The sequence below is a fragment of the Gouania willdenowi genome, chromosome 10 (assembly GCF_900634775.1).
Source record: "Gouania willdenowi chromosome 10, fGouWil2.1, whole genome shotgun sequence".
NCBI lineage: Eukaryota > Metazoa > Chordata > Actinopteri > Blenniiformes > Gobiesocidae > Gouania > Gouania willdenowi.
This window is the reverse complement of record NC_041053.1, coordinates 40,701,448-40,714,859: the sequence shown is the minus strand read 5'-3', so window position 1 is coordinate 40,714,859 and position 13,412 is coordinate 40,701,448. Positions and strand designations below refer to the sequence as shown.

The 13,412-nt window shown below is 42.2% G+C and overlaps 1 protein-coding gene across 2 annotated transcripts; it reads left to right on the top strand.

Annotated features, from left to right (window-relative positions):
* Positions 1-204: 204 nt before the first annotated feature.
* On the top strand, positions 205-13,203 carry b4galt1l (DP-Gal:betaGlcNAc beta 1,4- galactosyltransferase, polypeptide 1, like). Of its 2 annotated transcripts, XM_028460349.1 has the most exons (6): positions 205-587; positions 666-898; positions 8,885-9,072; positions 11,043-11,165; positions 11,560-11,664; positions 11,823-13,203. In XM_028460349.1, the coding sequence occupies exons 1-6, from the start codon at positions 338-340 to the stop codon at positions 11,950-11,952; spliced, it is 1,029 nt and encodes a 342-aa protein (XP_028316150.1). In that variant the 5' UTR covers positions 205-337; the 3' UTR covers positions 11,953-13,203. The 2 variants fall into 2 exon arrangements, with proteins under 2 accessions (XP_028316150.1, XP_028316149.1); XM_028460348.1 differs by having other exon boundaries at positions 205-898.
* Positions 13,204-13,412: the final 209 nt, after the last annotated feature.

Here is a 13,412-nt window from a genome sequence, read left to right as displayed (position 1 = left end):
TTTCGTTTTGTTACTTTTTGTTCTACAAAAAAGTCTGTTTTTTTTAATTTTTTTTACTAAAACTGTATAAGACGTTTAATAATCTATTTGTAATGAATTTGTATTTTTTTTTTTTACCCTTTAATTACAACCAAAAATGTCCACATTTTAATGTCTTCCCCCTCTTTTTTAGCATCTTGTTTTATTTTGAAAATTTGTCCTGGACGTGTCCGAGCTCATGATGTCAGTGAACAGATCGACTCCTCACCGTCTCTAGCGGTCGCTTGTGATTCTCGGCTCGGAGAACCGAGCCTGGACCGGAGCCTGTCCTCAGCTAACGCGGAGCCTCGGGCTCGGGATGCCCGCGACCTCCACCGGGAGCTTCACGCTCCTGCACCGGTTCTGTGCGCTGGTGGTTCTGCTCACCTTCGTCCACATTTCCGTCTCTCTTGTGTTCTACGTTTGCTCCACAGACGTCAGCACCGCCTTCCTCTCCATCCCGAAGAACCCGAACCGGACCGTAGCCACGGAGCAGCTCCGGTCTGCTGAGGACCACCTGGGAAAGGAACTGGAATTACAGCAGTGTCCCGATACTTCTCCTCTGCTGGGTAGGGGTAGGGAGGTGTGTGTGTGTGTGTGTCCCCTGACAGTGGAGTTAATGTGTGTGTATGTAACGTGTGTGTCAGTGGGCCCCCTGACAGTGGAGTTTGGGGTGGAGGTGACCCTGCAGCAGGTGAAGGAGAAGAACCCTGATGTGATGGAGGGGGGCTGGAGGCCCTCAGACTGTGTGTCTGTCCAACGAGTGGCCATCCTCATTCCGTTCAGGCACAGAGACGAACACCTAAAGCTGTGGCTGCACTACATGCACCCCATCCTGCAGAGACAGCAGCTGGACTACAGGGTCTACATCATCAACCAGGTCAGTGCGTCTGTGTCGGTGCTGGGTTCTCACCAGGAGGATCACGAGTGGGGTTGGGGTCAACTACATTTTTCAGTTACGTCTACAATGATCTATGTTCAATTATGATTACGCTGACCAGCATTTTTTTTTTTTATTACAATTAAATTACGATTATTTTTTTTCCCCTGAAAGTCAATTACGCTCTCAATTACTAAGTGTCTTAACCATTAAATCAGCTGTAAAATACACTAAAACAATGATCTAATTTGTTTCTCATCTCTTGGTTACCTTGTTAGGCTTAAATCAAGGCTATACCCCTTATTTATTTATTTATTAAACAAAAAAAACCTTCATAACAGCCAATCCATAATAATAAAAAACCCTGTCCTTTACGAAGTACAGTAGATCATGATTCATGCTGAACACCTGTAATATCTATTACCTGTTTGGGTGAGAACATTCAGAAGGTATTATTTACCATGGCAACTGAGGAATGCAACAACCAACCCTGAGTAACATGTTGGGATTAACTGAACTTTAGGAGGTAGAGCAGACAAAGATGCCAACAAGTTGTCAGCTAGGGCTGTGATTGGTCAGCTCCACACCTCAGCCCCGGTCTCTGCCTTTTCCAGTCACACCGCTATGTTTTTGCGTAGCGATACGACAGTGGATTGAGTCAAAAAGAGAACCGAGACGGACACACAGGTGTGTGTTTAGTGTTATCGCTACTACTGTATCGTCCCTGTACCTACAGTGTGTGTGTTTAACAGTAAACAATGGCCAACATGCCATAGAGGATGATAGAAGAGCAGACATGACGTTATGTTTAAAGTGATCTTTACAGCGCTGTCTCGCTCTCAACTCGCCACTTTCCCGGGGCTCTCTCTCTCCGCTCTACAGCGGGGTCTGGGTCTCCTACCCCCGGCGTATGGCGAGCCCTTTTAACATTTAATAGCTAGTATGGTTATGTCATACAAATATCTGCAATTTAATTCTTCCTAGTCAAAATGAACATTCCAGATATCTGCAACATAATTCCTCCTAAGATAAATGACGTCACTTTCCCCATTGATGTGTATAGGGTTTGTCATTACATCACAAAACAAGATAAACGAGGGCTTTTTTGATGCTCGTGTGACAACCACTCAGCCACACACGCCTCACGTTGACGACATGCCCCAGGCGTACGTGACGCCAAACCTTAAACCAGGCTTAAGCCATAGAGTTTTTATTGAATTTTCATGCCAATTACTATTACAAAGCCAAATATCTAAAATCAAGTTCAACAGTAACACATTTTTATACTATAAGGCAAGGCAAATGTATTTGTATAGCGCATTTCATACACAAGGCAACTCAATGTGCTTTACATGATAAAACATTCAATTGTTTAAAATCAATAAGAACATTTAAAATCATCAGTAAAATCAATTAAAATCATCAACAAACACATGACATCATCAACATCACCATAAATCTCTCTCTCAATCATACACAGTAGAGAAAAAAAGTTCCTTTAACTTTGATTAAAAAATGTTCACATGTGATGCTGACTTCAGCTCTGCTGCAGTTTGTTCCACTTCTTTGCAGCATAACAACTAAACACAGCATCACCATGGTTACTGTGAGCTCTGGGCTCCACTATCTGACCTGTGTCCATAGATCTCAGAGACCTGCTGGGTTCATACCTGACTAACATCTGATGTATTCTGGACCAAACCCATTCACACATTTATAACCAGCAGCAGAACTTTACAGTCTCCTCTGAGGCTGACTGGGAGCCAGTGTAAAGACTTTAAAACTGGACTAATGTGTTCTGACCTCTTTGTTCTGGTTCAGACCTGAGCTGCAGCGTTCTGAACCAGCTGTAGATGTTTGATGAAGACCATTACAATAGTCCAGTCTGCTGGAGATAAAAGCATGGACCAGTTTCTCCTGATCTTTCTGAGTCATTAAACCTTTCACTCTGGAGATGTTCTTTAGGTGGTAGAAGATGTTTTTGTGATAGATTTGATCTGATGCTGAATGTCAGATCTGAGTCAATCAGAACACCAAGGTTTTTGACTTGGTCTTTATCTTTTAAAGATCCAGACTCAGATACTTGCTGACAGCAAGTCCTCTTTTCATTGTTACCAAAGACAATCACCTCCATCTTGTCATGGTTTAGTTGAAGGAAGTTTTCACTCATCCATAATTATAATTGACCCCAACCCTGGCATTAGCTCTTTGCCCAGTCTTTTGTCAGTGGGTTAGCTTAGCTTAGTTAGTAGAGCACCGTGTTAGTGGGAACTTTGGGTTGATCTGATGGAGGGACTGGTTCACTTTATTGGGTGGGTGTCTGGTCTGAACCAAGTAGCGGTGTGTGATGTCGCTGCTCGTCACAGCTTCAGGGAGATTGTGACGAGCAGAGCTACGTGTGTGAGCGGCGTCAACAGCGTTGAGCTCCCGGTAAAGGCAGGCATACACGGTGCGATTTTTGGCTCATTTTGAGCCGATTTTCGACTCGTGCGTCTATTTTTGGGATCGTGTGAATCTTTGCTAGATCGTGTGTCGTGCATCGTGTAGGATACATGGGGTCACGAGAAGCAATTAACACCTCAAAACCAGCTCCCGATCAGCAATCGTAGGTCGTAACGAAATCAGTCACTGTTGATGCAGTGCCACGGACCTGCTTACCTTAAACTCACACACTGCACATACGCGAACACCGTAGGACCTCTGTAAAATAGACAGACTGCACTGCCCACGTCTGTTCAGCTCCTGGTCCATCACATCGCCGATTTTCTTTTTTAAAGCTCTTTTTGCTGAGATTTGCGAGCGTCTCTCCACTTCCTGGTTCTTCTTCTTTGTCTGTTTCAATGGCAACACTTCAGAGTTCTTCTTCTTCTTCTACTAATTTGTACGTTGCATTTCCAGAAACAAGACCCCGGTCTGTACAGTGTGAGAACACGTATCGTGAGCTGAGAACATTCAGGCTCTGCACATGAGTCGCACAGTTTGAGCAGGAGCTGAGGACAATGATTTAAATAGTTCACACAATGTATCCCAGTCTTTATAAGTCGCTTAAAAAGTTCAGATTTTTCAACTTTGAGCGTCAAGGTCGAACGCAACCTCGTCGCTCAAATTACACAAGTGACGTCGCTTTAGGGGAGATAACGTGGTCATTTACATTGGTTTTAATGTAATGGAGTTGCTTCAGTCACTTCAGTTGCGTTCGGTGTGAAAGCACCTTAGGGACATATTCTTACCAGTAGGAATGTTTTTGTTATCTCTCTCTAATAACGTACATACAGCTCTGAGCACAGATATATAGACGGTAAGAAGAGCCACTCCTCATGAAAAAACAATGTTCAGCATAGCGTTCCGAAAGTTGTGTAATAAAATACACCGGTACAGCGGAATATTAAAAATTAATATAACGAAAATATACGGTACATGGGTATTAATGGGAATACCGCCCAGCACTACTTGATATAAGTCCTCCACTAATAAGTACTCACACACACACAATTTTATTTAAAAGACTGATTCGAAGATGTGCGTCTCATATAAATGAGGTATTATGTAGGACAGGAAGTAATATTAGGACAGTTATGGACTTGACCCCCCAACGCATTAATTTTATATTTTTCTATTGTATTATTTAGTTGATTGTGTTTGATTAGATTATGAAGCACACTGTTTATATTGGTCAGTGATTACAAATGGGTTACAAAATGGAAGATTAACACAGGCAACATTGGGGTCAGCTAAGTGGCTGCAGGGGTCCTCAGGTGGAGGCAGTTGCAGCTGATGTATGTATTTCTGGGTTATTCAGATTAAAAAGAGTTTCAACAATGCCTGATAGTCTCTTTTGTCTCAATGTGTGCAACAATTATTACGACGGTACTGAAAAAACTACAGAAAAACCCCCGACGCTGTTTCCACCGCAGGGTAGGGGCTGACATTACAGCATCTGGGATCAAAATCACAACGTTGGGCAGTGGTTCCCAACCAGGGGTACGTGTACCCCTAGGGGTACTTGAATGCATTGCAGGGGGTATTTTGAAACATTGATGAATGTATTTCCAACATGCTGAGTCATTTTTAAGCCTATTTCAGACACTGTACATGCTCATTAAACATCTTTTCCACCCATTGACAATAAATGGCATTAATGGAATAAACAATATTGTGGCCTAAATATCCTATTAAAATGTTACTAACATGTTATGCACATTACTAAAACTGGAGGTAAATATATTTTCTATCAATTTTGTGCATTACAATTATTGCATATTTAGTGTGCGTTAAACGTACAGGTTGACGGGGGGGCGATAGTGAGCACTGCATGGATTAGTCACTTTCTGTGGAGCTCCGTCACACCCTCGCTAAAATTCTACTTATAATACACACTTCCATTCATATTTCTCAAAAATGAGCAGCTCTGGAAGAAATGTCACCAAGGGAAAACCCTCAAATCCAAAATCTGCCTCCAAGAAGGATGGTAAAGCTGCTCTCGTCACCGAGGAGGACCACGATGCTAGCAGCAGGGCGGACATAGCAAGCTACTTTAATGCTAGCTCCAGTGACATGCCAACCTCACAATTCACGTTGACTGATGTCCTGCCATTGGAAAGTTGGAAGGAGATATTAATTCCAGATTCAATGCCTTGGACTCAAAACTGCATTTAGTCCAAACTTCTCTCACCGATCATACAACTCGCATTGCTGACCTGGAAGGGTCTGCAACCGACCATAGCATAGCATAGCAGACCTCGAGAACAGATCCAGACTCTCCAATATTAAAATCACTGGTTAAACATGTTTAATCACACTATCTCAACCCATCAACTTCCTAAATCTTTATATTCTGCTAATATTTCCCTGATACTGCAGAAAAACTTAATATTGACATTAAAACATTTAGCAGATATATCTCGAGCCATTGTCAATCTTTACGTCATACAAAACTACAGTACGCCAGTTAAGTCAACTATTCATTAGCGTGTATGTCTATGCTATACACTCTCCCCACCCCAAAAAAAAGGTGCGACCAACTGAGAAAGTTAGTCGCACCAGTGCCACCACTGGAAACGTTAGTGTAGAGCCCTGCAGAGGGGCGGCTTCAATCTGTGTCTGTGTCTCTGTGTGTGTCAATGTTAACTGACCTTTGCTCTTTACTCTGTCTGTCTGTGTCTGTCTGTCTCTACCTAACTTTTCCTCTTTGTTCTTTCTTCTCCTCTTTCACTTTAGCTCCACCTCTTGTCCTACCTTCTTCTGCATGTCTGACCAATGGCTGCTGGACACTGCTGCTGGGCTCACCTGTGATTGGCTGAAAGGGTCGTGCTGGTAATTCTGGCTTCTTCTTCTTCTTCTGCTGTTGTTTTCTGACTTTTCTAAAGTGAGTGAGAATTAACACCGAGCGTGCATATTGTTGTTACGGAACGCCAAGCATAGAATTGGTTGCTCTGGTTACCAGTCCTGTGGCAGACAGTTTGAGGACATTTAACGCTGATCTGATTGGTTGGTTTTAATAAACTCGCTTAAATGGATCCTCTATTGTTTTTACAAATGTGTCCTAAAACCCTTGAAATGTTCTTATTAGTAGATTTATGTCTAACAAAATGCAATAATATGCACCATTATGTATTGTATTATTATTATTATTTTAAATGGGCTACTTTACAGTTTTAGAACCTGTGTTCCTCCATCTTGAAAATCACATGATTGATGATCAATCAATCAATCAATCTTTTATTTGTATAGCGCCAAATCATAACCAATGGTATCTCAAGACACTTTACAGTAGAGCAGTCTTAAGGGCGGACTCTTCATTTTATGAATACACACATATGCATATATACGTATATACACATACATATGTATCCCACACCCAACATGAATTCATCATGGCGGCAAGGAAAACCTTCTGTTAAGCAGCAGGAACCTTGTGTGGATCCCATTCCTATGATGAACAGCCATCCACGTTATGCTGTGTTGGGTGTGTGCAGAGAAAAGGGTGGAGACAGAGCCGCTGAGTCTCTGTAACTCCACACTGAGGATCCCACGGACCTGCAAGACAAAAGCCAGAAGGAGTACAGGAGCAAACACACAAGGGAAGAAGCAGACATAGAGGGAGTGTTTGAGAGAGGAATGGGACCCTCTCCGGTCCCTCTCTAACCTAAATGACCTCTCTCTTAACGCCCTCTCCAACCTCTCTCCAACCGAGCATGCCAGACCCCCCCACCGGCAGTCTATGCCTATTGCATCTTAATTATGAGCTATGAGCTGGTTCCTAACTAAAAGCTTTACCAAAGAGGAATGTTTTGAGCCTAACCTTAAAGGTAGAGAGGGTGTCTGCCCCTCGAACCGTGGTTGGTAGATGGTTCCAGAGAAGTGGGGCCTGATAACTGAAAGCTCTTCCTCCTATACTACTTCTAGAGACAAATGGAACAACGAGTAGTCCAGCATTTTGAGAGCGTAGTGTTCTGGGGGGATTGTATGGCACTACAAGCTCCTTGAGATAGACTGGTGCCTGTCCATTTAGGGCTTTATAAGTGAGAAGAAGAATCTTGAATTCTATTCTATATTTTATGGGAAGCCAATGCAGAGAGGCTAATACAGGAGTAATGTGATCTCTTCTCCTAGTTTTAGTCAGTACACGTGCTGCAGCATTTTGAACCAGCTGAAGTGTCTTAAGCGACTTGCTCGGGCAGCCTGCTAAAAGAGAATTACAATAATCCAGTAGAAAGGTAACAAAAGCATGGACTAGCTTTTCGGCCTCGCTCTGAGACAGGATAGATCTGATTTTAGCAATGTTACGGAGATGAAAGAAGGCAGTTCTTGAAGTTTGTTTTATGTGAGAGTTGAAGGATAAATCCTGATCAAATAGAACCCTAAGGTTTCTAACAGTTGTGCTTCGTGCCAGAGTAATGCCATCTAGGGCAGTTAGGCTAGCATAGGTTTTTCTAAGGTGTCGTGGGCCCAGTACAATGACCTCAGTCTTGTCTGAGTTAAGAAGAAGAAAATTTTGGTCCATCCAGGCCCTAATGTCCTTTAGACAGGCCTCAAGTTTAGATAGCTGATTTGTCTCACCTGGCTTCATTGATACATACAGTTGGGTATCATCAGCATAGCAGTGAAAGTTAACAGATGATGTCACAGGGCCCCACTGCCTGTAAACATCCCATTGTTTTCTATTGGAGTGAAACATTCAGCCTGATTTTTTGATCATTTAGCAGCTTTTTAAATCATTTAGCAGATTGTTTCAGTAACAATGACAATTTGTGAAGCAAAGAGGAAGAGCTCTCTTAATGGGCCTTTACGCTCCCTTAAACAGTGCGCTGACACGCTCTGGTGGCTGAAGTTAGTGAGTAAATACCAGACTGTTGAAGACGCACAAACCGTGAGAATTTAAATGCTCTTGAGTGGGAGTCCATCAAGAGTCTGTGATTACTCACCCATTTCAGCCACCAGAGCGTCACCTGTGCACTTTTTAAGGGAAAGTAGAGGTCTCTTAGGAGAGCTCTTCTCTGCTTTATTGTCTACATTGAAATCGCAGAATTGGAACTGTCGCCCCCTGCGGTCACAGTTTTAATCTTCTTTTGGTAAAAAAAAAAGGTTTACATCAACATTTTTTACTTTTCCTGATTATTTAGAGCAACCAAAAGCAGCACAAACTGTCATTTTGACTGAAAAATCTACTAAATGATCTAAAAATCAGGCTGAATGTTTCACTCCAATAGAAAACAATGGGATGTTTACAGGCAGTGGGGCTGTGTGACATCATCAATCATGTGATTTCAAGATGGAGGAACACAGGCTCTAAAACTCTAAAGTAGTCCTATCTTTTAAAAGGAAATAAAACAAATACGATGTTTTGTTACATATAGATCTACTATTAAGGTACATTTCAAAGATTTTAGGCCAAGCTTGTATAAACAGTGAAGGATCCCTTTAACAGCAAGAACATATGATGTGGTCTTTTCAAAGTAAGAATCTGTGTGTGTGTGTGTGTGTTAGGCTGGCGAGCGGCGGTTTAATCGCGCTAAGCTGCTGAACGTGGGCTTCACTGAGGCGCTGAAGGACTACGACTACAACTGCTTCGTCTTCAGTGACGTGGACATCATTCCTCTGGACGACAGGAACATCTACGGCTGCTTCGATCAGCCCCGACACCTGTCTGTGTCCATGGACAAGTTCAGATTCAGGTGAGACGCCGCCTGACTGTTAACTAGGTTTCACCGAACTAGTAGCGGTAGTTTACATTGTTAACTACAGTGGATTCATGTCACAGTTTGTCTGACCAGCAGGGGGGGCTCACTCAGCCAAGGCTTTTAACCAACTTATAGGGTACCTATAGTGGAAATGTATATAACAAAAAGATAGACTTTACACCAGTCTGATGGGTTACATCGGATTGGCCAATATTTTGCATTTTATGCAATTAATGTGATCGGCTGTAATGTGCATTCACTGATCCGATCAATGACGTTGTCGTGATTAAACTTTCTGTAGATGCTCCCATTGCGTTGTTTCATCGTCTTATTTACACCAAAGGGTTGTTTGCCCAAAACGTCACGTTTTTTGGTGTATATTAAAAACTAAAATTGGGAACCAACTACGCAGTTGTGCGAACCTTCTTTTCTTCTTAGCAAAAAAGTATTTATTCAGCCACCAATTGTGCAAGTTCACCCACTTAAAAATATGAGAGAGGCCTGTAATTTTCATCATAGATAAACCTCAACTATGAGAGACAAAATGAGAAAAAAAATCCAGAAAATCACATTGTAGGATTTTTAATGAATTAATTGGTAAATCCCTCAGTAAAATAAGTATTTGGTCATCTACAAACAAACCAGATTTCTGGCTCTCACAGACCTGTAACTTGTTCTTTAAGAGGCTCCTCCTCCACTCGTTACCTGTATTAATGGAACCTGTTTGAACTGGTTATCAGTATAAAACACACCTGTCCACAACCTCAAACAGTCACACTCCAAACTCCACTATGGCCAAGACCAAAGAGCTGTCAAAGGACACCAGAAACTAAATAGTAGACCTGCACCAGGCTGGGAAGACTGAATCTGCAATAGGTAAACAGCTTGATGTGAAGAAATCAACTGTGGGAGCAATTATTAGAAAATGGAAGACATACAAGACACTGATAATCTCCCTCCATCTGGAGCTCCACGCAAGATCTCACCCCGTGGGGTCAAAATGATCACAAGAAAATCCCAGAACCACACGGGGGGACCTAGTGAATGACCTGCAGAGAGCTGGGACCAAAGTAACAAAGGCTACCATCAGTAACACACTACACCACCAGGGACTCAAATCCTGCAGTACCAGACGTGTCCCCCTGCTTAAGCCACTACATGTCCAGGCCCGTCTGAAGTTTGCAAGAGAGCATTTGGATGATCCAGAAGAGGATTGGGTGAATGTCATATGGTCAGATGAAACAAAATAGAACTTTTTGGTAAAAACTCAACTCGTGTTTGGAGGAGAAAGAACACCTTACCTACTGTAAAGCATGGGGGTGGAAACATCATGCCGTGGGGCTGTTTCTCTGCAAAGGGACCAGGATGACTGATCCGTGTAGAGGAAAGACTGAATGGGGCCATGTATCATGAGATTTTGAGTGAAAACCTCCTTCCATCAGCAAGGACATTGAAGATGAAACGTGGCTGGGTCTTTCAGCACGACAATGATCCCAAACACATTGCCCGGGCAACGAAGGAGTGGCTCCGAAAGAAGAATTTCAAGGTCCTGGAGTGGCCTAGCCAGTCTCCAGATCTCAACCCCAAAGAAAATCTTTGAATGGAGATGAAAGTCTGTGTTGCCCAGCAACAGCCTCTAAACATCACTGCTCTAGAGGAGATCTGCATGGAGGAATGGACCAAACTACCAGCAACAGTGTGTGAAAACCTTGTGAAGACTTACAGAAAACGTTTGACCTCTGTCATTGCCAACAAAAGGTACATTACAAAGTATTGAGATGAACTTTTGTTATTGACCAAATACTTACTTTCCAGCATAATTTGCAAATAAATTCATTAAAAATCCTACAATGTGATTTTCTCTCTCATAGTTGAGATATACCTATGATGAAAGACTAAAACCAGTCCTATTGACTAGTTATCTAACCTGTTACTCAAGCACTGACTCGTCCTCTAACCAACAGGTTGCCCTATAAGCAGTACTTTGGGGGTGTGTCCTCTCTGAGTAAAGAACAATTCTTGAAGATCAACGGATTCCCAAACAACTACTGGGGGTGGGGGGGTGAGGACGATGACATCTACAACAGGTAACCTACACACTGAGACACACACACAGATTGTGACATCCATGTATCTTCTGCCGCTTATCCGTGGTCGGGTCTACAACTACACATTCATACCTTGATGTAAACGTGAACCACAGAATAGACCAGGGGTGGCCAATCCTGGTCCTCAAGAGCCACTATCCAGCATGTTTTAGATGTTTCCCTCTTCCAACACACCTGATTGAAATGACCAGGATCGTTATCAGGCTTCTGCAGAGCTTGATGATGAGTTAATCATTTGAATTAGGTGTGTTGGAAGAGAAAAACATCTAAAACATGCTGGATAGTGGCTCTTGAGGTCCAGGATTGGCCACCCCTGAAACAGTGGGTCAATCTGTGTGTTATCAGCACCACTTACAGTGTGTGTGTGTTTCAGGTGTGTCTTTAAAGGAATGACCATTTCCAGACCAAGTGCTCAGATTGGACGGTGTCGAATGATTAAACACAAACGCGACGCTAAGAATGACGCAAACCCAAGGAGGTGAGACACACACACACACACACAGTGTAACACTCACACAGTAACACACTGAGTGCTCTGACCAGTTGGTGTTAAGGTGAGACTAGTTTTGGTCCAGTGTGTTAGTGTGGTGTATGGGTTGAAGTGGTGATGATAGTAATCAGTGACCTGTGTTGCAGGCACAGTCAGATCACTCACACCAGGGAGACGATGGAGACTGATGGGATCAACTCTCTGACATACAAAGTGGTCGACATTAAGAAGCTGCAGCTGTTCACCAACATCACTGTGGATGTGGGCCAGCCCTGAGCTCCTATTGGCTACTGGGAGAATGACATCACACCTGTGTGTGTGTGTGTGTGTCCTCGTCCTCAGTGGTCAGTTACGTCTCCTAGCAAAACAAGTGCTAATGCACTTAGCACTCATGCTAAAACACAAACAAGTACCTTATACACAACAAGCGAGGAATGCTCATTAAACAATATTTATAACCAATCTCATACTCTGACCGCGACCAAAAAAAAGGTGTACACAAACACTTCAAAGCAACTTAAACGGCCACGTTTACATAAGAACCCTAACCTTGTAAACAACATTCTGAATGAAAACGGACATTCCGAATTAAGCTTAAATCCAAACTAAGTGGCTGGTTTATTCTAATTTTAATTCCGAAGAAAAATTCCTCCATCTTCAACGTTTTATTCCGGTCTTTCTGTACATGCTGATCCTGTTGAATGACGCGCTGGTGACGACATAATCCAAGATGGCCGCCCAGATGTGAGTTGAGACTATTTATTTAATAAGAGCCTTAGAAGAGATGGATATAATGAAAATAGTGGATGAACGGAAGCATAAACATTTGGACACACAAACATGTTACACACATACTCCTCTCAAAATCCTGTAGTAATTTTTTAAAATTACTTTTGCATTATAATTCCATTTAAAAGGTCAATTTTTGCACTGTAAACTGTACAGATAGTTTGTTTAAAAGTAGCACATTTAAAACACAGATTTTTCCCTAATATGATAAATAATTGTGATTATAATCGTGATCATTTTTACCATAGTTGTGCAGCCCTAATCAAATGTTAGAAACACACAAACTGTCTCGTTCCTGTCCTCATCAATATTCTCAGCCACTGATTATCGAGATCTGGACCACGTCCAACGATGTGTGTCATGTTACAGAGGTTCACTGTCTCTGTTCTTAGATATGAATCCTATTATAATTTTGATTATTGTTGAGCATCTGATTTTCCTTGGTTTCCTCGTCTCTTCTCTAAATCAGAATTACTACATAAAGTACCTCTGATTATGTTAAACTTCCTTAAGTGAGTTCACATGACATTTGACGTCCTGCAGTTCGCTACACTCGCTAAAGCTAAAGTTAGCATAGCACACCCGTTTTACAGCGAAAAATTTGGAGGATGTGCGCATACCTGTCAAGTTTTGGATTTGAAAATAAGGGAAATTTTCTGGCGTCCACTACCAGCCGTCCCACACGCCCAACCAAGCTCCAGTATCCAGAGGTGTACAATAAATCTAAAATACCCACTTATCAACCACTTACTAAATACAATTATGTGGTTAGAATCTGGTAGGTCGACCTTTAGTAACATTAAAATGCTGTGAACATTCCTACTAGGGCTGGTGATATGGACCAAAACTCATATCTCAATATATTTTTTCAAAATGGTGATACATGATATAAATCTAGATAATTTTATTAAATAAAGTCTGACCAGAAAAACAATTCTGGGTTCAAT

Bases quoted from the DNA above. Each gene is read 5' to 3' on its own strand.
- b4galt1l (XM_028460348.1), top strand. From the start codon at position 338: ATGCCCGCGACCTCCACCGGGAGCTTCACGCTCCTGCACCGGTTCTGT. The intron at 899-8,884 runs GTCAGTGCGTCT...TGTGTGTGTTAG, and splicing joins GGGTCTACATCATCAACCAG to GCTGGCGAGCGGCGGTTTAA. The intron at 11,665-11,822 runs GTGAGACACACA...CCTGTGTTGCAG, and splicing joins AATGACGCAAACCCAAGGAG to GCACAGTCAGATCACTCACA.